This window comes from Solea senegalensis, linkage group LG3 (assembly GCF_019176455.1).
Source record: "Solea senegalensis isolate Sse05_10M linkage group LG3, IFAPA_SoseM_1, whole genome shotgun sequence".
Classification (NCBI taxonomy): domain Eukaryota; kingdom Metazoa; phylum Chordata; class Actinopteri; order Pleuronectiformes; family Soleidae; genus Solea; species Solea senegalensis.
Genome location: NC_058023.1, coordinates 15392294 through 15418413, shown reverse-complemented (window position 1 = coordinate 15418413; position 26120 = coordinate 15392294). Strand labels below are relative to the sequence as shown.

At 40.8% G+C, this 26120-nt stretch overlaps 1 protein-coding gene across 3 annotated transcripts; it reads left to right on the top strand.

Annotated features, from left to right (window-relative positions):
- The first annotated feature begins 19 nt into the window (after positions 1 to 19).
- Positions 20 to 18979, top strand: ccdc149a (coiled-coil domain containing 149a). Of its 3 annotated transcripts, none has more exons than XM_044020549.1 (13): positions 20 to 279; positions 2327 to 2488; positions 2580 to 2618; positions 5842 to 5949; positions 6932 to 7048; positions 8618 to 8790; positions 9699 to 9771; positions 10119 to 10203; positions 10871 to 11015; positions 11443 to 11519; positions 12262 to 12294; positions 16038 to 16145; positions 17479 to 18979. In XM_044020549.1, the coding sequence occupies exons 1-13, from the start codon at positions 229 to 231 to the stop codon at positions 17994 to 17996; spliced, it is 1689 nt and encodes a 562-aa protein (XP_043876484.1). In that variant the 5' UTR covers positions 20 to 228; the 3' UTR covers positions 17997 to 18979. The 3 variants fall into 3 exon arrangements, with proteins under 3 accessions (XP_043876484.1, XP_043876485.1, XP_043876486.1); XM_044020551.1 differs by having other exon boundaries at positions 217 to 279; positions 2388 to 2488; XM_044020550.1 differs by lacking the exon at positions 12262 to 12294 and having other exon boundaries at positions 23 to 279.
- Positions 18980 to 26120: the final 7141 nt, after the last annotated feature.

Below are 26120 nucleotides of genomic sequence, written 5' to 3'. Positions count from 1 at the left end.
AAGTATACGTCGCTGTCTTCGAAAAGTGGCGTTTGCTTTATTTTTGTACGGGAAGTTTTCTTTGCTCGTCTCATTCCGCGAGACTTGACAGGAGTGCCACGAGAAAGTGACGTCGAAGGATAAACAAACGGGGGGAAGGAAGCGAGGCGGCAGCCCGGACACAGGCACAGGAAAGACGACCTGCAGCACCTACTCGTTAGTGTGCACGAAATTATAAAATACTATACAATGCAGTCTTCCAAGAGGAGTGAAAGTGACTGGCAGGGGCTGGTCAGCGAGGTGAGTGTGTGGCGAATGCCGTTTACAGGTGCTGCAGAGGACGCTCCCCTGCTGCTCCATATGGAACCACCTCCAGTTATGTGGCTTCATTTTCCGAGCTGTTGAACATCCAACGGGAACTCTCCTGTGTTATGTTTAGCAAGAGACGATAGTTTATTGAGTGAGTAACCTAGCATGCTACCCTGTCAGGCCGATAGCATCCGGCTCTTTTAGTAAAGGCTGCTGGCCAAATCCATATGGTGCTGTATGTGAGGGATTTACCCACCTGTGGGAAACTAAATGTGACATGTAATCCATTTCTTCCTTGTCAAAATAATAATCTCAGGTTATGAGATCATTTCAAGATATCTCCAATTCCCTTTATTAGTCAGGAGGATTAAATTTGAAATATTTTAAACTGGTTAAATATGTATATATGCACACAGCCAATTTAATTCTGACTGGTCATAATTCCTTTTGCTTAAATATATCATGTTTCATATATTCATTTTCTTTCATTTTAAAAATGAAGGGATTGATTATGGTATTGATATACGCGATACCTGACATCAATAAGAATGTGAAAACTAGACAGTGAAACTAACTGCTGTCTACCTGCTTAGGTGTAAATCATCTTTACTTATTCAAATAATACATAAAAAGACATGACAAGTTAATGAAGCTGCTTTGCTTTTAGAAACAGTTTTCTTTTTTAACATTGTGCGTTTTCATTGTCATTCTCAAAAGTCACCAGGTTCAGCTCTAACCCTAACCTACTAACCTTATCTGAGACCTTTTCTCTTGCTGCTGTTCAATTTGGTTAAGAGCCGGTCTGACGGCTGTCCACGTTTACTTTGTTCTTAGCTGCACTTTAAACATTCGACTGCAGACTGTGGTGTGTTTTTCCCTCCTGTAGGAGAACTGGTCTGGGTTGTTGCCAGTACAGTCAATTCATTTGGCCATTTCCATCACAGAAATAGGGCCTGTAGGAACAAGGCAAGCAGGATGATACAGCAGATTTCATGAAAGCTGGATGTTATACATGGATATTATATCTATATTGTGACATGAGACAAGATATGCTGTTAGATTTTGGATATCGTCATATCATGATACAAGAATCTGTGATGACGTTTCTTGGTTTTAAAGGCTGTTGTATTGATAAACATCATATTGATTAGGTTGAATACATTTATGATTTACACTATTTATTATAAATTAAATAAATATATGTGTAGATTTAAAAAAAAAGACATGGAATCGACAAAATTATATATAAAAAGTAAATAAGCCTAATTACTTGACCATATTTATAGTTTTAAATATTTATAGCTGCAAATGATGATTATTTTCACAATAAATCGAGTGCTTATTTGATCCATAAAATGTCAGAAAATGTTCTCAAATGTTGTGTTTTTTTCACAAACAGCAAAGAAACCAGAGAATATTCACATTTAAGAAGCTGAAAAATCAGGGAGTTTGTTTTATTACTCGATTAACAAAGTATTTGACTACTAATTTAGTAATTGATTTATCAGATAATTGCTTATCGTATAATTTATAGCTAATTTCATTGTTTCAAGCACACGTAAATATCCTTCCCATTTTACATTAAAAAACCATTAAGAAATAAACCTGGTATTATCTGAAATAAAAGGTAACAACTATATTTTAAGCATGTAACACAGATCGTAAACAGTAGAAAATATATTGTAGAGTGTATTTACAGTGTATTTTCACTTTGAGAAGCACAAACATCTCAAAGGAAAATCCACATATATCTAAAATGTATATCGGGATATAAAGCTGCTAAAAATAGAGATATTATTTATGAGCCATATTGATCAGCCTTACCTTTAAGCTTGTCAGAAATATTGATTTGATTTATATTGTGATATTTATGGAAATCGAATAATTCAAAAATTCCCCCTATATCGCCCAACCCTAGATGGACGGTATATGAGGACAACAAGCTGCTACATGAGCTATAATGACCCGCATCTTTGCATAATATATCTGAATATACCACTGCTGTGTGTTCTGTTCTTGCATGCGGTCTTTGTGGTAGTTCCTGGTGTGCAAGCGTAAACTGGAGAGTAAGAAAGAGGCTCTGCTCATTCTGTCCAAAGAGCTGGATACCTGTCAGCAGGAGAGAGACCAGTACAAGCTGATGGCCAACCAGCTGCGGGAGCGCCACCAGGGTCTCAAGAAGAAGTACAGAGAGCTTATTGTGAGTCCATGTCCGCCGTAGTGTATCACTTTATTACAGGCATAATAGAATATTTGGTATTTTAATGTCTATCATTCTTTTAATATTTCAGGATGGTGATCCCTCTTTGCCGCCAGAAAAACGCACTCAAGTAAGTTGATTTCACTGACAAGTGTTATGGAGCTTTTACACAGTTCTGTCACTACTCGGCTCGACCCGACTATGGTCTACTCGTTTTTTTGCTTTTCCGTTAGAGATAGTACCTGGTGCTTTTTTTGGTACCTGGTTCCAACCGAGCTGAGCCAATATTAAAATGAGACGTCAACAGACTGCCGGCCACTGATTGGCAGAGAGTGTTGTCACTGGTCATGAGTCATGAGTGCGACGTCCGACACACAAATCAAACCTGCCATTTATAAAAACCAGCAAGAGCGGTACAGTGATCATACATGGCTGCTGTCCGCAAAAATGTATTGGCATTTGTGTTTTTGTGTCACGAATAAAACAACGTCATGGTAGTTTCGTGCAGCCGGGCTATGACGACCCCACCCATGTTGAGGAGGTACTATGAAGTAATGGAAAACAATGGGCCTGATACCCAAACTGAGTAGATTCAAGTTGTGCTAGAATTGTATAATGGTAAAGCGGCACTAGAAGTACGGCTGCAATTCACATTATTTTCATCATCCATTAATCCCTTGATCACTTTCTTGATGAATCGAGTAATCCTTTGGTCTGTTTTGTCCACAGACCAAAATTATTCTGTTTGATTAATTCCTTTGTTAATATTAAGCAAATAAACCACAAAATGCTCACTTTTAAGAAGCTCAAAAATCTGTGTGAATTATGTAAAAAAAACATTAAAATGTATTAATCGATTATTAAATGAGTTTAATTTAGCAATCGGTTTATAATTGATTCCTTGTTGCAGTCCAACTTCTAAATACTTACTTATTATTTTTAAGTGACACTGTCATGGTAAGCAAACTGGGACCTAAATTAAGAATCGTCAAGAGTTGGTTAGTTAATAAAATGTAAATAAATAACAAATCTGCATTGAAGCAATATTCTACCTGTGGTTTAGACTGGGGTTCTTGGTTCTGATTAGGGATGCACGATATATCCGCATTAATATTGTTATCGGCCGATGTTCGTCATTTTTTAACATATCGGCATCGGTTCAATGAGTAAAACTGCGCCGATTTTAACAACCGATGTTTATACCCGTCTAATTGCTGTTTGTGTATGTGTGTCGGGAAGGGGAGACCATGCGGCATTTGTTTGGGCATATGACAGCGTCAGTGACGCAAGCGCAGCACAAGATGTGTGTTTGTGTGTGTTGAGGAGAGATAATGTCAGCGGTGTGGGCGATTTTTCAGGGTGTCAATAGAAGATACGTGAAAAGCATTATGCAACACTTGCAAAGTCGAGGTAATGCGAGGAGGGTTCCGCGTCAAGTCATTCAATACTACAAATTTGATTATGTCATTTGAAAAACCGCCACCCTGAAGTACACAAACAACGGCAGGAAGCTAACGCTAGTAACATTAGCGGCAGACAAAAAGAAAGCAGCGCAGCTGGGACTCGACCAAAGGAAGACATTCGCCAGGGCAATAACGATCAAGGTAATGGAAATGATTGCTCTTGACGACCAGCCGAGGGTTCCGACGGTTGATAGCGCATATTGAACCCCGCAACAACCTGCCAAGTCGGCGCTACTTTTCCGATGTTTTGCAATTGAATAAATATCTGGTTGCCATGAATACTGGCAAGTTTGATAAAGTATTTTAACATGTTTTTTTATTATTATGGCAGCTCTTAGTAGAGCTTGTCAGGTATTGTTTCTCATATTTGTTGTGTAGTTTTATTGTGAAGGGAAGTGGCGCGGTTGTTGTTGCCAGAAGGAAGGGTTGTTGACTTTATTTACGTACCCAGTATAGACGCCCTTATCTCGGTTACAGTAACTTTGGCAGGGTATTATTTTTATTTATGTTCATGTTTGTAATTTATGATCCAAACTTTCTCACAGGAGTTTAGTGAGTTGAGGGAGTTAAACTGTACTTTAATTTAGTTACACACTTGCTAAGTGGTAAAGGTTTCTAAAAACCTTTACTTGTAGTTGGTTACTTGTGTCTTATGTGACCTTGTTATTTGGAGGTAAAACATGTTTTGAAAATAAAGGAAGACATTCAAAAATTGAGCTTGCGTGATTTTCATTCTGTACAAACTTTTATCATCTCAGAAACTTTTTTTATAAACATATATCGATATCGGTAGATATCGGTTATCGGCCATAGCAGCAATATTAATATCGGATATAGGTATCGGCGGAAATAATCGGTGCATCCCTAGTTCTGATGATACTTATATAAGATTTTGTTGTCTTAAAAATCTACCAATTACTTCTATAAAATGTCAATTGTTAATCTTTATCTTAAAAAATTGGGATGATGTTTTATTTTGTTTATGTTGAATTATGTTCTTAGCCTTGCCTTAGCCTTAGCCTTGAATTTCCTTCGGGATCAATAAAGTATCTATCTATCTTGGCACTCAGACTGTATATTCAGACTGTTAGTGCATGTTTTGTGGAATGTAACCTTGAGTCCCATGAAAAGTGTGTAAATATCTTATTTTTTTCAAAATAAATCTAGACTTTAATTTATTTGTATATTTATTCATGTATTTATTTTTGGCCAAGATACTTCTTGTATAAAGATTATTGTGTGTTATAGTACTACAGGCTTGCATGGTGTGTTTGATGATGCACAACCCGTTAACATTCACAAAGTTAATGTCAACAGTTCTTCATCTGTGTGTTATTTTGTCTGTCTGTTTGAATCTGTCTGATCTCCTGCACATCATCATCCCCACTCGTTCCCTCAGATCCTCCTCCTCCATCCAACTCTCTGTGCCCCCTGCCCGCCTCAGCACTATGGGGGGCAGAGCCTTCAGCCACTCTGCTCCCCAGCTCTGGAACTCACTACCACCTGACCTCCGTAACTGCGACTCTCTCCACCTCTTTAAATCACAACTGAAAACTCACCTGTTCCGGACCGCCTACTCCCTCTAACCCCCCCACTATCACCACCACTTCCCTTAAGTTATAGTGTTGATTTTATGTGCTCCTTTTTTTTAAAATTGTGTGATTTTTAATTTTATCGTGTTGTAAAGTGTCCTTGAGTGACCTGAAAGGCGCTTTTAAATTAAATGTACTATTATTATTATTATTATTATTATTATTTTTGATGTAATGGGTTTCTGATGTATCTGCATCATGAAGTCTTATCACATTAAAAAAATAAATGTAAAAAATAGGAATCTGTCATTAGCTGCCTCCGTCTCTGTGCATTCATATCTCATGTCCTTTCACTTAGGTGAACTTGGCTCAGCTGTTGAGAGACTCGAGGGAACGAGCGAAACTGCTAGCTGAGGAGGTGAAGGAGCTCACACAGAGGCTTACGGAGGCCCAGGGGGATAACAAGGTGAGGTTAGCAGTAGCACCACATAGGGCAGGGAGATATATATAGACTTTTTAAGGTAAAACATTTTTTTATACAAGATGCAGAATGAGACAATATCGTTACATCGTCTTGCTCATATGGTGCTTTTCCATTATACAGTTGTAGTACTACTCGGCTTTACCCTATTCGGTTTGGTATTAGGCACATTGTTTTCCATTACTTCATAGCACCTCCTCAATGTGGGCAGGATTATCATAACCCAGCTGCACGAAACTGCCGTGAGGTTGTCTTATATGCGACGCACAAACTAGTGACGAGCAAAGCAGTTTTTTTTGGTGTACTAAATCAGTAGAATCAGTTCCGTCTGCCACAGTCACTGAGCTGAAATATGGCTGAACGGTTGTGATTCGACACACGATCACTGGTTTTTTGGCAGTGCTGTTGCTAAATACACCAGACTCCTCTGTCGAAATGATGACACTCTCTACCAGTCAGTGGACGGCAGTCACATTTTAGTATAGACTCAGGTCGATTGGAACCTCGCCAGAGCAGGTACCAAAAAAACACCAGGTACTATCCCTAATGGAAGAGCAAAAAAAACCGAGTCGAGCCGAGTAGTGCTAAAACCGTTAGAGCCAGTTCTCCTCTCCTGGTGGTTCTCACTCAATGTCACCCTTCCCTGGCTCTTCCCTACTTTCTCCCCAGGTTTGAGCATTGGGCAACCGGTCCCTTCCCTACTCACGACTGTAGTCCTGCATGTAGCGATCGCATGAACTCACATGGTCCACGATACCAATAATATCTCGATACAACGATTCTGTGATAATCAATATATTGTTTAGACAATCATATAGCGATACATCACGATGTCAGTCTAAATAAAGAAAACAAAACATTCGTGAAAAGTTAAAAGTGCAGGATTTCTCTTTTTATTAACTTATTAACATAACTCACAACATTTTTAAATATCATTCACTCATTTGTCCCCCTGTTTTCTTTCCAGCTTCTGAGGATGACCATTACTCGACAAAGGCTGGGGGATGAGGAAGTGGGAACGCGCCACTTTCCTGCCCATGAACGTGAGGATTTGGTTCTTCAGCTCGAGCGAGCAGGACTGCAGGTTAATACATTTATCTTTTTATTGTTATTGTTATTATTATTATTATTACTATTATTATTGTTGTTGTTGTTGTATAGTTTCAGATTTTTGGTCACGTCATCTTCTTGAGAAAGTGCTGAAGAAGATGATGAGTACAAGTTTGATTTCTTAAATTTGAGTAGTTAATACCAGGATAGCAAAATATAATTTTGAAAACAAATTTCTTTTGCCTTCCCTTAAGCTGTGAACAAAATTCATCTGTTACTATTGCTGCTGTTTAAACATTTCAAAGGTATTGGAAGAGTGAGAGCTATTCCTTAATTTTTACTGTAAAGATTTGAGTTTGACATCAAAAGACCTCAGTGTTTCAACTTTAATTTACATCCAGCTATGTTCAACAACACATTTTTCTATGGGAAGTATGGGAACAGACTGAAATAATAGCACTTAATATTTAGTGTCAAATCCTTGGTTGTGTCCTGTGTTGGTTCTTCAGATGTTTCCATAAAACTACTTTAAATTACTGTTGTGCTACTTTTCTCCTCCTCCTCTTTACAGTCTAGCAAAGCACAAGTTACAGTCCGCTCTAATTTTGTCATCATCGCTTATCTATGTTTTTCCAAACTCCTGACATTGCCGCACACCTGCTCAGCTCATTTGAAGATATGTAAAGTGTAGCAGTGGGTGCAGCAGTGTCAGAGTAGTACCTAATTGTTGCTCACTGCTCAAACCCATACTTCATAGCTACTATAACGTGAACATATTTAAACATTAACAAGAGAACACTGGTTTATAGTTCCTGAATTGAGTTCCTAAAGCTCCAGCATTCTTTGAAGTATTCTGTCAAAATTAACCTTGAAATTTACTGCAAAAGCTGCTTCACTGGTTCATCATAAATTCCTTTCTTTTTACGGTTCAGTACAGTACGGTACGTATTTGTTGTGTTTCCATTAGGAAAAGAGCTTAAATTACCAGGCCCAACCGTTCCATTCTTTGGCACACTACCCTAGGGGTACCAGAGTAAAATGGTATGGTACAGTCAGGGTGGAGCTCGGTTGGCTCCACCCATGACAGAAACCCAGAGAAAACCCACAAAAACCCTTGGGGAGAACATGCAAACTCCATGCAGAAAGACCCTTGTTCCAACTTGGGTTCGAACCCAGGTCTTCTTTCTGTAAAGGCAAGGGTGCTAACCACTACATCAACCGTGTGGCCCAAGACTCTGATGTGTCACATTAAAATCCAGTCTGTTAACCGGTCACACTACAGGACAATTTGGCCAGATAATCTGTTTAAACCAGCCTCAAATCAGAAGGCACTCACGATTGTCAAAAGTCTGGCCAATTACCCTCCAGTTTGGTGCGGCCTTTAACCAGGGCTTCATTCAATGTTTCCCTGCTCCAACACACCTGATTGGAATGGTCAGCTCTTCAGCAAGCACTGCAGAAGTCTGATGATGACCCATTTATTTGAATCAGGTGTGTTGGAGCAAGGAAACCTCTAAAACATGCCGGCAGTGGGTCTCCAGGACCAGGATTGAGAAACCCTCCCTAAAACCTTTTTTTTTTACTTGTCTGACATTTTTTCTAGATGGAGGAGATGCAGCACAACGTGAAGGCTCTGTCAGACGAGCTGCAGGATGTGAAGGCGGAGCGCGACGTGTTCAGGGAGAAGGCTGATCGACTCAACGTGGAGCTTAACCATATCTTGGGCAACAACGTGGCACGCATCATTGATGTGGACGCCCTCTGCATGGAAAACAAGTGAGTGGGACACAGCGGGAAATATCAAGCCTGATCCACCCAAACGTGTTTTCTTTGAGCTGTAGGAGTTTTTATAGACCAATTTATTCTGCACATGTGCAAAGTGTGACTGCTTCCAATTTATGGTAGGTTCAGGGATTTTAAATAAAATTATATTATATTACGTTCATAGTTGTCTATGTATTGTCTCTGTATTTTGTATAATAGTTAGTATTGTTGCGAAAAAACTGGTGAGAAGGGAAATAACAGTCTTTCAATCAGTAATGGGCTTTCTTTAGTTTAATAAGCACAATTAAACCACACACTAATACATGACAAATTTCCCACATCAAATATTAGTAAGTATCTCTCGTTGTATTAGTTATTCTTATTAGACACATTTTATTAGTAGGTTTTAGTCGTGTAATTGAGCGTTAACATTTACCTACACTACAGGTAAAAACAAAAGACACTTGACATTGGATTTTTAGACTCTTTAACTTAGTTTTTTACTGAGAAGGTTTTTATAATGGGAACGGGCTATGAAAAACTTCACAAAGACAATTGGCAACTTCTAAATAACCTTTCAGGTTAAGCAAAAATGGCATTATATGTGAGCCGGGGGAAAAAAGCTGTCTGAAAAATAGATAGGCAGGAAGAGCAGTGTTTATTGTGAACCTCAGAGCCAGACTCTGGTTAGAGTTCAGGTTTGATTTACATTTTGGTGACCTAGAGTCTTTTCAAAATTGCTGTCCTTTCATTATCCATCTCTTTCTTGCACCAAGTACGAGCACTTTATTTTATCTGTGTTGTATGAATAAAATCTCTCTCTCTCTCTCTCCCTCTCTCACTCTCTCACTCTCTTTGGGGAGTGGTGTCTTACATGTAATTGACTTTGTCATTTGTGAATGTCTTCATTGTTTCTGCAGGTATTTGCACGAGCGTTTCAGCCAACTGCAAGAGGAGGTCAATCTCTTGAAATCAAACATCATGAAGTATAAGGTACAGAATAGATGATGCATGTCTTTTAAAGGCCCAGTCCGTAAGAATTACTGACGTCTACCTCCTTCGCTCACCTCTCCCTCACCCATGTGCATTAGGAAACTATGGTTGCTAATTTGTCCTATTACGAAAACCAAATATTTATTTTAAAGCAATTACCCACATGTTCAAACATACTTATTGGTTGTATGTTCAATTTCTGCCAATAAATACTCCTAAGTGATTCACACTGGACCTTTAAAAATGTAAATGTGTCAAGTCCAAATTTTTATTTCTTTGTATGCTTAAATTTAATGTTTGAGTACTCATCAAACATGGCGTTTTTTGGGGGGGGTTTCTCCCCACAGACAGCACTTGAGAGGAGGAAGAACTCCAGCACATATGGGAAATCAAACAGCAGTCCCCTCACTGGAGTCCTGTCAGCCAAACAAGGTGAAAACACACACACACACACACTGTCCTGCTCAGCTGAAACGCAGACATGCACAGGAGCCAGAGCAGCTGATGTGGAAACTGTATAAACTGTTGCCCATCACTTCTGTTTGACAGTTTTTAATCAGATAAATGGCCACTTTCTAAAAGCACCTTTGTGTCTCGCAATAAATCATTGTATTATTTAATGAATCCATTTTTTTATTATTTATTTACATTTTCTGCCGATCCTTCGAGCCACCAGCGGACACCAGCTGGGATACTAATTGTATTCTGAGTGGTAGAGAGAGCCACTGGCAGGGAAATGAGCCTGCCATGATGACTGACAGTTTCTGGCAGAAGCAGCACAGTGGGCTCTGGAGTTAAACTTAGGAGAGTGTCACCTCGTAGACAGCTGTTTCTAACTCTCTCTCTGTTTTGCTCTAGTCACGCTGTTTTTTCCCGTCTCTTGTGATGTTACCCTCTTCTCACTTTTATTCTATTTTCATCTATTTAGTACAATTTATGAATGTTTTATTATAGGTTAGTATGACACATACCCATGGCACATCACGGTTCCATGGAGAAGACATTTAAAAAAAAAAAGATTTTCTTCTTCTATTCCCTTCCATTTTCTCTTTCTCTTTTCTGCTTCAACTCAATTCTTATTCTTTCCACTGTCGTTCAGTACAGGAGATGATCCTGGAAGAGCAGGGCTGCAGCCTGCCGGCCACTCCTCAGTCCATCGCTGATCTCAAGTCCCTGGCCACAGCTCTGCTGGAGACCATCCATGAGAAGAATCTGATCATTCAGCACCAGAGGCACACCAACAGGTACTGAGATACCATGTGTTTCCATCATGGTATGGTTTGGTACAGTATAGTATGATTTGGAATCAAGTCCTGGGAAGCTGCCAGGAAACTGTAAAACACAAAACCGCTGAAGATACAATGATGGAGAATCTTCACAGACCTTTTACTGTGTATCCATCATGGTACGGCAGTTTGGAATGGTAAAGCCCTGAGTCAGGCTCAGGCTTATTGTGGTACTATTCCTAATGGAAACACACAGAAAACCGTTCCACGTGGTGGAAACATGACTTTACATTAATCCTTTAAATTCAGCCACCTCACACACTTTACAATGTTTGACTTCCTGCTCTAAGAGTCCTCCTCCACCTCCAAGGCAAACACTGCACTGTTGTGGCACAGGCTCACAATCTTCATGTGACCTACCTGACCCTTTCTACTCTGTCTGCAGGATCCTTGGAAACAGAGTTGCTGATTTGGAAAGAAAGCTGAAGACCTTGGAGGTTTCAGGATTGTGGAGTCTTCCAGGTGTGTCTCTAGTTCAAGTGGAAAAGAAACAAGGCTTTGTCAATCTCTAAATAATCCAATAAACATAGATTAAACAATTGCAGAGTAATTTGACTGCCATTAAAGAGCTTTCAGTGAGTATGAAAACAAACAACTAGTCATTTAATTTAATCTGTTCCCTGATAATGAACTGTTTCTATTGTTCATTCATCACCTTCTATTTGAATACATTACAGCATGTAATCATTGATTATTAAGAAAGCAACACAGTCAATGAAATGACTATAGCACCTGTAATGAAATTACTATCAAGCTTTTCCCATAATCTGACATTTTACACAACCACACCATGAGCAAACACACTGTATGTTTGCGTGTTTCTGTTTGATCCTGAGCATACAGTTAATGTAAAGGAAATGCAGTTAACATGCTTTAAATGCTTTGATCCTGGTAAAGAAATATTAGAAGAAACCATTCTGCCTCTCAGATGTCAGTCTTTATTGCCGTTGGATCTCTTGTTTTAAAGGAAATGTAACTATTCTCTTACTGTTCTTCCTCAGTCATTCCAAAATGTATATTTGGATATTGCAATCTCTGGTCTTGTTGTTTTAGATTTGAGGGCTGAAAATTTGGGGAACCCCTGTTCTAATTAACATAATGTTTTGTTTTTTTTTTTCCCCCTTTTTGACTTCAAACACATTAATAGGGTTTTATTGCTTTTAACAATATGCCTTTCTCTCCCCTCTCGCTCGCTGCGTCTCAGGCTTGACCTACCGTGTATCAGTGGGAATTGGGAGTATGTATTCCTTCTACCTCACTTAGCCCATCCATGCCCTCCACTATGTCATGCCATGCCAGGACAAATCTGGGCAGATGCCCAGAAAACACATCACCTCATGCCCACCGTTTGCAATAGGTCGACTCCATTGACCACCCGCTCATGTGTCCACGCTCATGATACCGCCGACTGAATCATTCAGTTTAAATATCATTCACTGATCCTTTTAGTTCAATAGATCTGTCAATTTTTAGTCTTCAGGTTGGGAGTGTTGTTGGTAGAGTGACGTTGTTCAGGCAGCATACCTCCAGTTTGTTTCTCCATTTTAAAGTGTGTGGATTTTTCTATCGGTCAAAAATATCACTCTTAAAAGACTGATATACACTCACCGGCCACTTGATAAGGTACAACTGATTTCAACACAAAACTTTTAGCAGCCAATTACATGGCAACAACTCAGCAACATGGTTCATACAACCTGTCTATGCAGTGGAAAGATCATTTAAATAACTTGTGAACGTGACATGGTTTTTGGTGGTGCCAGATGTGTTGTGCGTATTTCAAAAACTGTTGATATCTGAAAAAGATAAAATATCATATGAGAATGGCTAGACTGGTTTAAAATGACGGTAAATCAGATAGCCAGTCGTTTATCATGACGGTATGCAGAAGACCCTGAAGCAGATGAGGGACAGCAGGAGTCACTTTATTAGATGTCCCCTGAACCTAATAAAGTGGCTGGTGTGTGGATATTGCAGAGTCTGTTGACAGACGAGAGTTTGAATTCGATTAACAGAAAGGTTTTACAGTATGAGAATGAGACAAGGTCTGATAAGTAAGTTATAAAATGTGGACCTCGTTATTTGGATCCATGCATTTGTATACATAAAGCAAGTCTAGGCCTGTAAATACTCCAACATACACTTTCCCCATAGTGTCTTTCAACATCTCCTCGCCAACCGTCAGCCAAAATCAAGCATCCAAACACAGTCAGGAGATGAGACAGTCCACTTTGAAAAACAGCTCTCTCTTATCCCCACTGGAGGGAGATGTTGTGTCACGTATGAGCCAGCCTGAGAGGTGGAGGGGCTGCGGCTGAATGGAGGTGCCCTGTCATGAGACCGTCATTCTCACTGCCATAAAGCTGACAAGCATCCATTACTGAAAATGATTGCCCACATTACAAACACATTTAGGGGAATGTGCCGTTATTAGGGAATTTGTAGGCGAGTGGGCCCAGAGTGCCTGACAACCGCACTGTCCACCACAGTTAGGGAGACGGAGATATAGAGAGAGAGTTGAGCGTCTGTGGCCTTGATGTGATATGAAGTTGGACTGATGGATATTAAAGGCGAACAGGATAGGATGGAGAACACTAGAGGTGACTACATTGTCTTTGGATGAGAGAGAGGAAGAGAGAGTGAAAAACAATAACAATCACATTGATGCAGTGAGTCAGATAAAGTTCTGATTGATAGCTCCCTCAGTCTATTCCCTTGACTGCCCCACCCCCATTGCAGAATCAATGCAAGACAAAATGCAACAAGGCATGTGAAAGTCTAGCAGGGTTCATAAGCTACCGAATAGATAGCGTTCATATACAGCACTCTTCCTCAAGTCTTTTTGTCGCCGTGTTTGTGAAGTTCATGATTCGCTATCGTGGTAACTTGTGTGTGGCAGGTGTTTGGATGACTGCAGAAGAAGCTGCGAGGAAACTCAAACACAAAACTCCCTGGATGATGGTGAACCTTCACATACATTTTTTCTTGGAATAATCCTTGAGTTTGCTACAGTATGTTTGCGGTTTGGAATGGTAAAGCCATTGGTCAGGCTTATCAGCGTACCAGACCGTACCATTTTACTCTGGTACACCAAGGTACGGGTACCAGACTGAACCGTTGAATACCCACATTCACATCTTGACTTGAAAATTCTCATTGCTTTAGATAAATGTTATTAGCTCTTCTCAGAGCCCCCCTCTCAAACCGAGGCCTGCTTTGCTTACCCGGTTGCATCTTCTCTATCACCTCATTATTAGCCATCAGTCTGCAGGTCTTCCTGAAGCCTCTCTCATATGGTGCTCCATGATGATTTAAGAGGAAAAGTCAGGGGAGCACCCAATTTCTTTTAGGATACATCCTCTGGAAACTCATAATTGTTAGTTGATATTTTACTGTGGTGGATGAACAGTCATGCTTTTTGTGACCCACACTTGTGTGGTCTGAGAAACAGCCCAGGTTCTGATTATTCACTGGGTTGTTCTGAGACTAAGACCCATGTGCTCACTTGCACGCTTAAATTGTGCATGTAATTTTTGTGTGTGTGTATCTGTGACGTCTGGATTATTGTACACATATGGTGTCAGGCTAAGAGGCATGCATCCATCTCTAATGAAGATGGATGATAAGGAACTGGAAGCCACAGTGCCTACGTTGTTTGTATGCTGTGTATAGGCACTATGGATTTCAAAAAGAAGTTACAATTATTATAATTAATTAAAAATAATTACATCAAATAAATTATTTGAATTCCCTAGTTTCATAATTTTCAATATTATTATTTTCAATATTCAATATTAGTCCAATGCAGTCATTTTAGAAATAAGCAGCCTACAACATGTCTGCTAAAATGCTTTTGCTGGTTTTTATGGACATATTTCCATTTATATAGGATTTGTGGCTTGTATCGGTCTTTACATTTCTATCTGTCTGATATCTGATCCAGTGATTTTGACCACTGACTATTGGTATCGCTCATCTCGAGTACAAACCAGGTCTGTGATTTCAGCTTCTTGAATGGGAATATGTTCTAGTTTCTTTACTTCTCTATGACAGAATTTATTTATTTTGAGAAACATCGATAAACATTTTCTGCATTTTATGGACAAAACAAATAAAAATATTAAAATTATTTAAAAAAAAAAGTATTATTAAAGTATTCTATTCTAAGAATATTAAGATTTGTTCGCACTTGGCAACTTTTCATTAGTGTATAGTAGTGAACAATTTAATTGTGTCATGTGACAGCGCTCCTTCTTGTTGTCAATCTATAAGTGGAAGTTTAAAGTGTAACGAAATCCCCCTCCCCTGCATCTAACACTGCCCCAAATGTAAAATGCCTAGAAGTGGGCTGAGACCTGAGGGAGGGAGGGAGAGAGTGGAGCAGGGAAGGGGCATGAGAGGAGTCTATGACTACGAGCCTCGCAATGATTAGACAAGAAAGTGATGAAAGTATGGACTAAAATAGCCATTAACTTAACTACATTAACTAGATATAGATATACACTGGTTTACACCTGGAAATGTAGTTTACACTTAAACAGATGTTTTTTTAGATATTTTACCCAAATTTACCCGAGTTGCACTCGCTTATTTCTGCATCCACATACAAATCTGTGGTTCTGTGGTTCATACTCACATGAGGGTCAGCTCTGTCTGATATGAAATGCCCCTTATTATTGTTTTTTGCAAGCTGACTTGGATATGTGTTGGGTATATATAACCTCAAGCGTGTCCCTGTACAGTCCACGTGGCGTTCAAAATGGAGGTGTGTGCAGATTTGTCTGCGGGGGGAAGGCCTCTGCCCACATATAGAAGCAGGAAGTATGACCTGGCCCTCAGAGGTCACATGCATTTTAGCAATCATACACATGCTTAAATCCATGCCATGCCAACATGCACAAACCTGTAGAAAACTTTTCCTTTTCCTGTTTGTTCGTGAAACTAATTCTTGTGTGTGTTCCTCTGTGTTGGTCTTAACAGGGACACGGAACAACAGCATGCTGAATGAAAACCTCCAACCAGAGCTTTCACCGACACGTGCCACATCTCAGCCAATCATACAGCCCATCGTGCAGCAGCCTCCCAGAGGTGAGTGTCTAATCGGGTGTAGCTGGCTTCTGCTCCCGTTGATGGGAGCGCCCACTGTAATTAGCCATTGCGTGCTAAACGCTCTTTGCTTCCTTCCATGTTTAAACCCAAGTCCTTTGCATTCCCTCCTCCTCTCCACTCTGCCCCTCATTGGTGCAAGCTGCCCAAATGCCATGGCATTTTGGAAATGTGAAGCCAAATTCTTGCTCGCTGACATTCAGAAACTTCTGCCATCTTCTCTTTTCGGGGGTGGGGGGGACCATAAATATGGATGCAAGTTGAAGTAATGTTGCTTTCTTCCTGCATGCATTTTGCATGTGTGTGTGTGTGTGTGTGTATTGGTGGGGGGTTGTGGACTCTATGTGCTGTCTTTAACCTTTTTTGCCTTCACATCAACAAATATGGGTCAGCGATCCCCAAAGTGAGAGCATATTTCGGCAGAAAGAAGCGGAACTAAGCTGTTGCTGTTGCCGAGATGCGAGGCGTCACACTTGTCTTGCGTCCTGTTGTCTGGGGCACTGCTGCTAAATTTAGCCTGTTGCCATGGAAGCACTTCAGTCACATAAGTAATTGAAATAACTTTGTATACTGACATCGTGGTGCAGGTCTAAAAGAGGAAAGATTCTTTTTTTCATTTGATCAAATTTTAAATCCCCTGAGAATCAACAAACAAAGAACTTAACAGCATTTATCTTGCTTCACATTTGACAATAGAGATAAAGTTGTTTTATAGTAACACGTACTAAATAATCCATCATTAGTTTAAGACACCAAGTTAGTTTACTTTAAACTGTTTCTGCCCCCTTATATATTTTTTTGCATGGATACATTTAAGGTATTCTTTTCTCAAGTATTGTATCAAACCAGCTTTTTGAAGATGTGATGATGCACTACTCAAAACACAGCTTGTAGCATGTCAACAGTCAGATTGCCAGCAGTAAGCAGCTTCTACAAACCTAAAGATCCTCACTACCCCTCTCAAAAATGTTGACAAGAGGAGAAGCGATATTTATCCCATATATTGATTATAAACCCTGTTATTGTGGCCTCATCTTATGATAGGTCTCTGCTGCTGATTTACATTCTGTATGTATGGGTCTATCTATGCATCATAAACACATGCTTGAATTGTTACTGCAGTAACTGTTTTAAACACTTCAGATCGCTGTTGTTGTTTCATACATACTGTGGATGCCACAGTACAAGGCATCCTTGTTGCTGTTGTATCTATGAGCTTGACTTGAGAGTAAAAGCATTGTAGCCAAATGACCACAGATCAAATGAGCTGTTCAGATGACCGGTCGTCTCATCTCTCCTCTCCCCGATGTGTCAGACAGCAGAAGTGCAGATGAATCGCTGTGGGAATGCCACACCGCTGGCAGCGACCTTGGCACAGATGGCGTCAGCAGGGAGGACACACCTGCTCTGCTCAGCAGTCTGCAGCGAGATGCGGGGGTGGAGGGGAATGGAGTCGACAGGAGGGGCGGAGAGCGAGTGACCCCGATGGAAGACGGTGCTGCCGGGGAGATGGAGGAGGAGCGTAGTCCGGTGGAAGAGGCGGGGCATGAGGTGGAGGGAATTGAGGATGAAGAGATCGGTTGCACCGTGGAGGAGGGAGAGGAGGCGGCTTTGGCGCTGGATGCGCCGCCCAATGAATCAGACTTTTCCTGGCTCATGAATACACAAGCTTCTACGGATCATTTAGAAGTAGGGGGTCAGTACTGCCAAACCCAGGACCACGATTCTAATAATGCGCCTGAACTCGAAAAAGCCTCGATACCAACTCCAGAGAAAGGGGCAGAAGAGGTGTCAAGTACACTCGAGTGGGACATTCACTGTCCATCTGCATAGAGTGATACCTGTCATAGCGAAAACCTGGCATAGAATACTCTCGGAGATGGAATTAAAACTGCATCCAGTCATCCTCATTAATGATTGCATTAATCATTGTTCGACTTGACACTTGTGTCCTCGAGAAAACACCTTTTCAGCCTCCGTCCGCAGAGCTTGTAGACAGTTGCACTTGTCAGAGAAGGACAGGAGGTGGCGCTGGTGGTGGCAGAGCTGAAGATGCTGAGATTTTCATTGGGAGTGGCCAGCGTGGACAAGATTAGAAATAAGCACATTTGACAAAGGAGGTTGAAGATGAAGCTGTCGGGTAGGAGGAAAAGAGAAAGACCACAGAGAAGCTTTGCATGGATGTTGTGAAGGAGGACATGAGGAAAGTGGGTGTAACAGAGAAGGACACATGTGGGGCTTTTCCATGATACAGTTCTAGCTCGATAGTACCTGGTGTTTTTTTAGTACCTGCTCTGGCAAGGTCCCAAGCGAGCTGAGCCGACACTAAACTGTGACGTCAGCAGATTGCCAGCTGCTGATTGATCAGAGTGTCGTCACTGGAAGAGTCACGAGCGCGACATCCGACGTAAGAATAAAACCCGAGCATACGTGGCTGCTGTCCCGCAAAAATACTCCGTGGTCCATCGGTGCAGGACAAAAATGACATCATAGCAGTTTAACGACCCCACCCACGCTGAGGAGGTACTATGAAGTAACGGAAAACGATGTGACTGATACCAAACCGTGTAGAGTCGGGTTGAGTAGAGCTGAGTAGTGCTAGAACTGTATAATGGAAAAGCGTCCACTGGTAAGACGGAGGCAGATGATCCACTGTCGCGACCACTAAAGGTAGAAGCCGTAAGGGAGAAGAAGACAGAGCCAGAGGTGCGTTTGTACCCAAACAGACTTGTTACGACTCAGAAACAGACAATGTTGAAATCAAGGATTGCCCTCCAGAATAAAAGAAATGGCAGCCTCATGTCTTGCTCAACGTATTCCCTTCTTTTCTCTCGAGATAAGAAAATCCCAGTTGTTTGCTTTCTTTCCTCTTCCTCTGGGATGTAAGTGATAAACTGCGTTTCATCTTGCATCTCACAGGGATCCAAAATCGCTCATCAAAACCTGTAATGAATGTCTTGTAGATATTTGTAAATTTATATCAATACAAGAGAGATTCTATTGATGTCTATTCACGTACAGCTAAAACTTAATGGGTAATTCTGTTTTCTTTTTTTCTTTATTCAGAAATGAATATCCACATGAGACTCCATGTGCCTTATACAGTGTGTATATTTGCTGATATTTATAATTAAAAAAGCATCAACCTGCTGTATATTTGTTGTTTTCCAGAAAGTGAACTTGACACCGATGTTTTAGATTCAGTTAGGAAATTACGTATTTTAAGAACAGGAAAAGGGATTAATGGTTGTAGGAACGATATGGAAAAACCAATCATGATTTGTCCAACAGACATTGTGAAGTGATAAGTCAAGCTTCAGCTGAAAATTCAGTTTGTAATATCTTTAATATGTGACGGAGCATTAGCACATGAGATACCATCAAAACATTAGCTAAATAACTTCTGTTGCAAAACTAAATTGCAGCCTTTGGTTGTTTGTTTGTTTTTAAACAGCAATTTTACTTGGCACATCTCAACTTAAGGGCTTTAAATCTATTTTTAAAACAGTAATTCTATATTTGGTACATTTCGTGCTCAAATAATACAACTATAACCTTGTCACACCCTGGATGGGATGACGAAGACAATAGTGATGATGATATTTGTTATTAATGTTATTGATCTGTCAAATGCTCCTGATTTCTCTTCTCTTCTCTTCTCTTCTCTTCTCTTCTCTTCTCTTCTCTTCTCTTCTCTTCTCTTCTCTTCTCAAATGTCGTGTTTTGTTTGTAATCTGCTGAACTTGTTTCTGCACAGGTGACACCTACTGCACGTCTGTGCACAGAGTGTGTCACCTGTGGTAGAGACTCTTACGCCCTCAAACTGTGTTTGTGATGTTGGGCTTTGTAAATAAAATTGATGATAGGCAGTAGTCCATGCCGGGGTACCACTAATGTGAGCTATTAGTATGGAAATTTGTCTGAATTTTGGAAAATTATACTTGTATTTGTGGTGGTTTTTTTTTTGTTTTTTTTAACCTTAAATTGCGAGAAAATTGTTCCTTCCGGGTGACAATGGATTGGGAAAAACTCAAAATGCATAACTTTCCCAATATACGCCACAGAGGATTCAAGGGATTCATTTGTTTTTTCTTGTTGACTTTTGCTGCATTCTTGTCCATTGGATTACACTATCACACTCTTATGTATTGGTCTTTGCTTAGGTGATACATCTATATATCGCCGCACGCCTGACATGATCCCAAGATGTAAACGCAAGCATCATTAGGATGAGTGAACATAGGGTAAATGAAATCCCCGGCTCAGGCTTGTGTTTCAACTGAGAACAATACCTTTACTCAGTAGGCGGGGTGTGGGCTGTGCCCGATGGCCGCGTAGTGTGATGTCATACTGGTGTACTGGACATTGACAATGAACGATGACATCAAACGCAGAAAAACAGACAGTGGATGAACTCTAGCAGCTTTTTCCTTCTTTTTTGGTTGTTTGTGGCTGTTTGCCTCAACAAGACATCAAGCTTTGTATGAGAATAGACTGCGGGTGTTTGCATCAACGTCCATGGGATATTTACACCGGTTGCAAGGGATTGTCGTTTTTCTGTCGCTCCATTACATACTGCCTGACCGCACCATACCAATTTACTTTGGAACTTTGAATGGTTATTCAAAGTTATTTTGGCACTATTCCTAATGGAAGTGCGGGAAAAAATACATATGTATCGTATTAAACCAAATCTTTCCTGGAAACACGGCTTACAGATTCAGAGCAGAAAGCTCACTAACTTCCAGGCATTCATATGCGTGCTGTCATGCATGCATGCAAACTAAAATCATAAATTGGAGTATGACTTGATGAGGAACCCGATGGTGTCATCTTGCAATGTCATTAGCTCGGATTCCATCTGGTTGATAAACACATCAGACAAAAAAAAACAAAATCACAAAAAATGGCTCGCTGCAGTGTGCCAAAATCAGCTGCCTGGCACAGGGCCCACACTGGGTACACACCATAGCGCTCCAGCTCCAATTCTTTCCCCTTTCCTCGCCTCTATTTTGTGTCGCATATTAAAAATAGCAATTGGTCTTTTGCAGAATAAGCAGTTCATGAATTCTGGCTTTGACGCTGTGTTTGCATGGAGAGGCCAGCTGTCACCTGCAAGCAGGAAGAGTAGGCCCACATCACTGCTTCTCTACACACTGGCGGACTTTGGCTGGAAGACGAAATGGGCATGTCTGTTTATTTATAATACAGATCTGGAAAACTTTTGCTGTCCATAAGTTTGAAAAATTTAGACCATTATCAAAAGAGTTCACACAATGCTCTCTCTCTCTGTTTCTCTGTGTATAACAGTGTTAAAATCTTTCCTGCTCTGCACACAGGAAGTGATTTGTTTTGTATCAATACAGACAATTCTCCTGCTCACTCAGCAGTTTGATGGGATAAACAGAGGCAGTTATAACATCAACAACAAATAACATAAAGTTACGCATTGCAGCTTTAATTTCATTCACAGAGAAATGTTCAGTCATTTCATTGTGACCAGAAATTAGAGCTCCATCAAGAATTCATCATTGCTACCTGTTCAACTGCTTGTTAGCCAATCACACAGAGCATTATAATGAAAACTACTGATCTGGGATTATCACACACCACCACGTCTTGGGTTTACAGAGAATGGCCAGGAAAAGGGATTGAGGGATCACCAGATTCGCTGCCTCCCCCCTTGCCCTCCCGTGTTACTGGGTAGGGTGACAGAACATGTGCCTTGTTCTTACCCATTAATATTACAGATGTCCCATGGTAAAATGACGTTACTCCACCTCCCCATGTAAAACTAATCCCATCCAAATAGGGCTAATGACGTCCCTGACTGGACAGGTAAGAAATGTGCATTGCAAAGTGCTCTGCTGCTGCTCAAATGACTCTGGTGTGTTTGCCTCCCTATTTGTACTTGTAAAGGAGATCAAACGATGGATCATTCGTGTGTGCATGAGCCTCTGATCCATGATCTCTTTGGTAGCTTTGTACTCGGCTCCCTTTCATGTTGTGCGTGCGCTGAGATGGGTTGTACCATTTTAACACAGCAGACATTCTGACATGTCACTGGAGGAGCAGCCCACGGTGTCCCAGTAATTATTTACATCATATTACACCTGTGTTTTCCCACTCATGACATGTCATGCAGCTGCCATTTTAATGCGTGTTCCCGATCACACTTACAGGTGACTCTATTCAGGTCGTATAAGTCACAAGAGTGAAGCTACGTTTCCACGGACACAAGTATTTTCATTGGAAGAAAAATATGTTATGTAAACATGCCAATATGAAAACTCTGATCAGATCAAATTTCATTCCAAATGAGAGGGCTGGTATATGCCCATCGTCAGTGTTTTGGCGTGCATATAAACAGGCGACCCAATCACGACTTCCTGGTTTGGTGTCTGATCCACATAAACGTGAAAAGTTTCCGCTTCGTACTTTTGCACTTGTGTCACCATTCCGTTGAACGGACGTGGAAGCCGCAGACTTGGAAGAGGAATACAATGAGATGGATAGTGGAAAGAGAGGGAACAAGCAGACACGTGCAGCATTTGTTTACTAAGAGAGCCTCTACTTCTGGAGAATTAGACGACACTGCACATGCCAAAATATTCCATTCCGGATTCCCACAGGTCTTTGAAATCCTTGAAAGTTTTTGAAAATCACCCTAAACAGTTGAACAGTTCATTGAAAGTAATAACTTAAGTTGATATTTAGGTAAATATCCCCCTGCCGCCGATGTGCCCTTGTTTGTTACGGCACCACCGTATGCGCCTGGCATTCCTTGATGTACGTAGACTAGGTCTACGCAGAGCAAATGTGGAGTCGTGATTACTAGTGGTGTCGTGGGCACTGTGCACTGTCTCTCTCCACTGTTGATGTGAGAAATGTTAAACAAGAGAGAGCAAATTAAATGTAAATTCCAAGATCTCAAAGAAAATTACAGTCCTTTTGGTCCTTAAATTTGAGGGAATTTGTCCTGGAAAGTCTTTAAAAAGTCCTTGAATTTGATGTGGGAACCCTGGTGTATACAATCTGATCATTTAATATCCTGTCCATGTAAACAATGGAATAGTGATTTTACTACTCTGACAAAATAGCTGCCATGCAAAAGGCCCATGTCTGCCATGAAAAAAAAGGGCCAATACTGCTAATGTTATCACAGCATCGGCTTGCTTTGTTCTGATCCCCGGCCCTTCCATATTATCCCACATGAGCAGTAAGAGAGAGCAGTCGGGTCACAGCAATGCTCACCACCTCTAATAGGTGTGACCAGGGAGCCAGAGGGCGCCTGGATTTTGGAGGCTTTGACACCTCATCATCTCTGCACCTCCCAAAGGTTTGAAGAATGGGGGCGGACAGGGGCATTTGGAGCCAGCAGTTTCCAGGCTCATCGCACAGTAGGGTTAATTACTATACCCACCAGATGCCCCCTCCAGTGATGGTCAGTGCCGCCGTAATCTGCGCTTCATTCACTCACCTTGCTTTTCCACGCTTACCTGAGTTTTATCATGTGGTGCCTCGCGGAGCCCTGTGGATTTGCTCCCTGGGTGCCGTGATTTGAGAAGTGTAACTTTCCGCTCTGCTGCTGACAAGGCTGTTATTATCGGAGATAATAGAGGACCGGGGGGGTGAAAAAGAACAGGCACAATGTGTCAGTCATCTTTTTCCCCACTTGCCTCACGTGGAGTTAATAATCGTAATGTGGCATAGATGCGGTACGCATAACCGCATCATTTGCTTTGGTTTGCACTTTTATATGGATTTTGGTGTCTCGCAATTATTTCGTGCATTTTCACATCACTTTGAGCCAGATTACTAAAGAGCTCATGCAACAGAGTGACCTTCGACATAAACTTGGCATTTATTGAAAGGTTTATATCAGAGGTCTCAAACTCGTAGCCCCCTCATTCGATTACTTAACATGTTTGTTTTCTATGTTGTTTTTATTGTGAACTACATATTGTACCGTGTCAAAACGAACACGAAAAGCAGCGAGATCTCACTACAGTCTATACATGGGTCATTTACAGCACTGGTCAGCAACTGGTGGCCTGTCGGCCAAAACTGGCCCGGTTTCATTAATGTACGGCACTGTACAGGAATTAAAAAATTTTGTTGTTTTTTTTTTTCACAAAAATGACGCAGAGCCTTTATTCTGAAAAAATATTAACTAAGTCAAAGAGTAGTTTTAAGACACGACTAACATTCTGTGGCACATTCAGGTTTTTACTTGACTGTAAATATACTGGAACTGCCTTCATGTTATGGAAGTTTTCTTGATCGTAAAATTCTGTCTGCTGCTGCTTCTGATTTTCAATTCCATGTGAACCTCCCTCAGTAGTTTCCACTTTTTTCCCGGAGACAAAAGTGAAACTCACTGCCATAACAACAACATGGCTGCCAAGACCCTGCTGGGCCGGATGTTGGAAGCACCAGCGCTTGTGGACAGGCTGATAAGCTGAAAGGCCACACCAGGGGTCAGCATGCAGCCATGGCATACAGTCAGATCTCTATTAAGATAGAAGATGGTGGGCCTGTGTGATAAGAGCCGACAGAACCTAGTGATATCAGTGATGGGGCAGTGGCAGGAGGAGCCACTGTCCTCCATCGGCAGCAGGATCAGGGCTGGAACAAGCGTTCCAAGCATTGATACTGTGAAGGAGTCCTCAATTATCTTTAGATAATCACTATATCACAGATTTAAATATTTTCCAAAAACAACCATGTGTCAAAATGTTGAATTCCTTCTGAAGTTTTGAAATTGAAAATGCATTCATTACATTTCTTTTCACTACTTTGTTACTGTGTGCATTGTAGCTATTGCGTATTGCAATTTATCAGCAAAGGCAGGGATCAGGGATGGATTACTGCACGGGCCTATCAGGCCCAGGCCTGGGGGCCCAAGGGTTCAAGGGCCCCAAGCCTCTGTGCTACCATCCCAATTTCTTTGCTACGATGTTATTCATCCGCATATTTTAAATTGAGCCCTGAAGCCAAATACCACTAGTTATGTAATGTGATATATTTCAATGTGGCCCCTCAATCTTATTTTGGGTTATGTTGTTCAGCCCTGATGTCTGAAAGGGGCCCCTCAGCCCAATAACACTGGTTATTAAGTGATGTCTTTTTAGGGCCCCTTAGGGACATGTTGCCCAGTATGGATGTCTTGATGGGGCCCTCAGTCAACTAACCATATGTGATTTTGTCTAATAGTAATAATCTTAATCTGACCCAGGCAGGGATGAGCAGTATTTCAGATACATACACTATATGGACAAAAGTATTTGGACAGCTGACCATTACACCAACAGGGACTAATGACATATTCAGATACATATATAATACTTTAATATGGAGTTGGTCCCCCCCTTTGAACACTTCTTGGAAGACTTTCCTCAAGAATTTAAAGTATTTCTAATATGGGAATTTGTGTCCATTCATTCTGTAGGTGCTCGATGGGGTTGAGGTCAGGGCTTTGTGCGTGCCAGTCAAGTTCTTCTACACCAGGGGTGTAGAAGACTGACTGTCTCGTCTGCGCAGTCGGGGGTCAGTCAAGTAAAAAAAAAGCCCAACTTTTTTGGGAAAAGCAACAGTTGTGGTGGAAGATATGAGCTCAAAATTACATATCAATATGCTGCATTGATTCCTTTTTTTATATGTATTTTATTGCCTCATGTGAGCTTTTCTGTCTTTTACTTCTTCTGTCTTTTATCCAATATTCTGTACAGCACTTTGGTCCACTGTGTTTGTTTTAAAGTGCTTTACCAATACAAGTGCTTGTTTTAATATGGAACAATATTCACTTTAAAATAACTAAATATTTATGATGCAAAATTAAACTATTAATAAAAAAAACAAAAAAAAACAAAAACATACACAAAGGACTTGTTACAACTTGATATTGTTTGGAGGGCCACATGAAATCGATTGGAGGGCCACATGTGGCCACTGTTC

Coding starts and splice junctions, on each gene's coding strand:
- ccdc149a (XM_044020549.1), top strand. CDS start 229: ATGCAGTCTTCCAAGAGGAGTGAAAGTGACTGGCAGGGGCTGGTCAGC. Junction 10,204..10,870: donor AGTCCTGTCAGCCAAACAAG/GTGAAAACACAC, acceptor ACTGTCGTTCAG/TACAGGAGATGATCCTGGAA. Junction 11,016..11,442: donor CACCAGAGGCACACCAACAG/GTACTGAGATAC, acceptor CTCTGTCTGCAG/GATCCTTGGAAACAGAGTTG.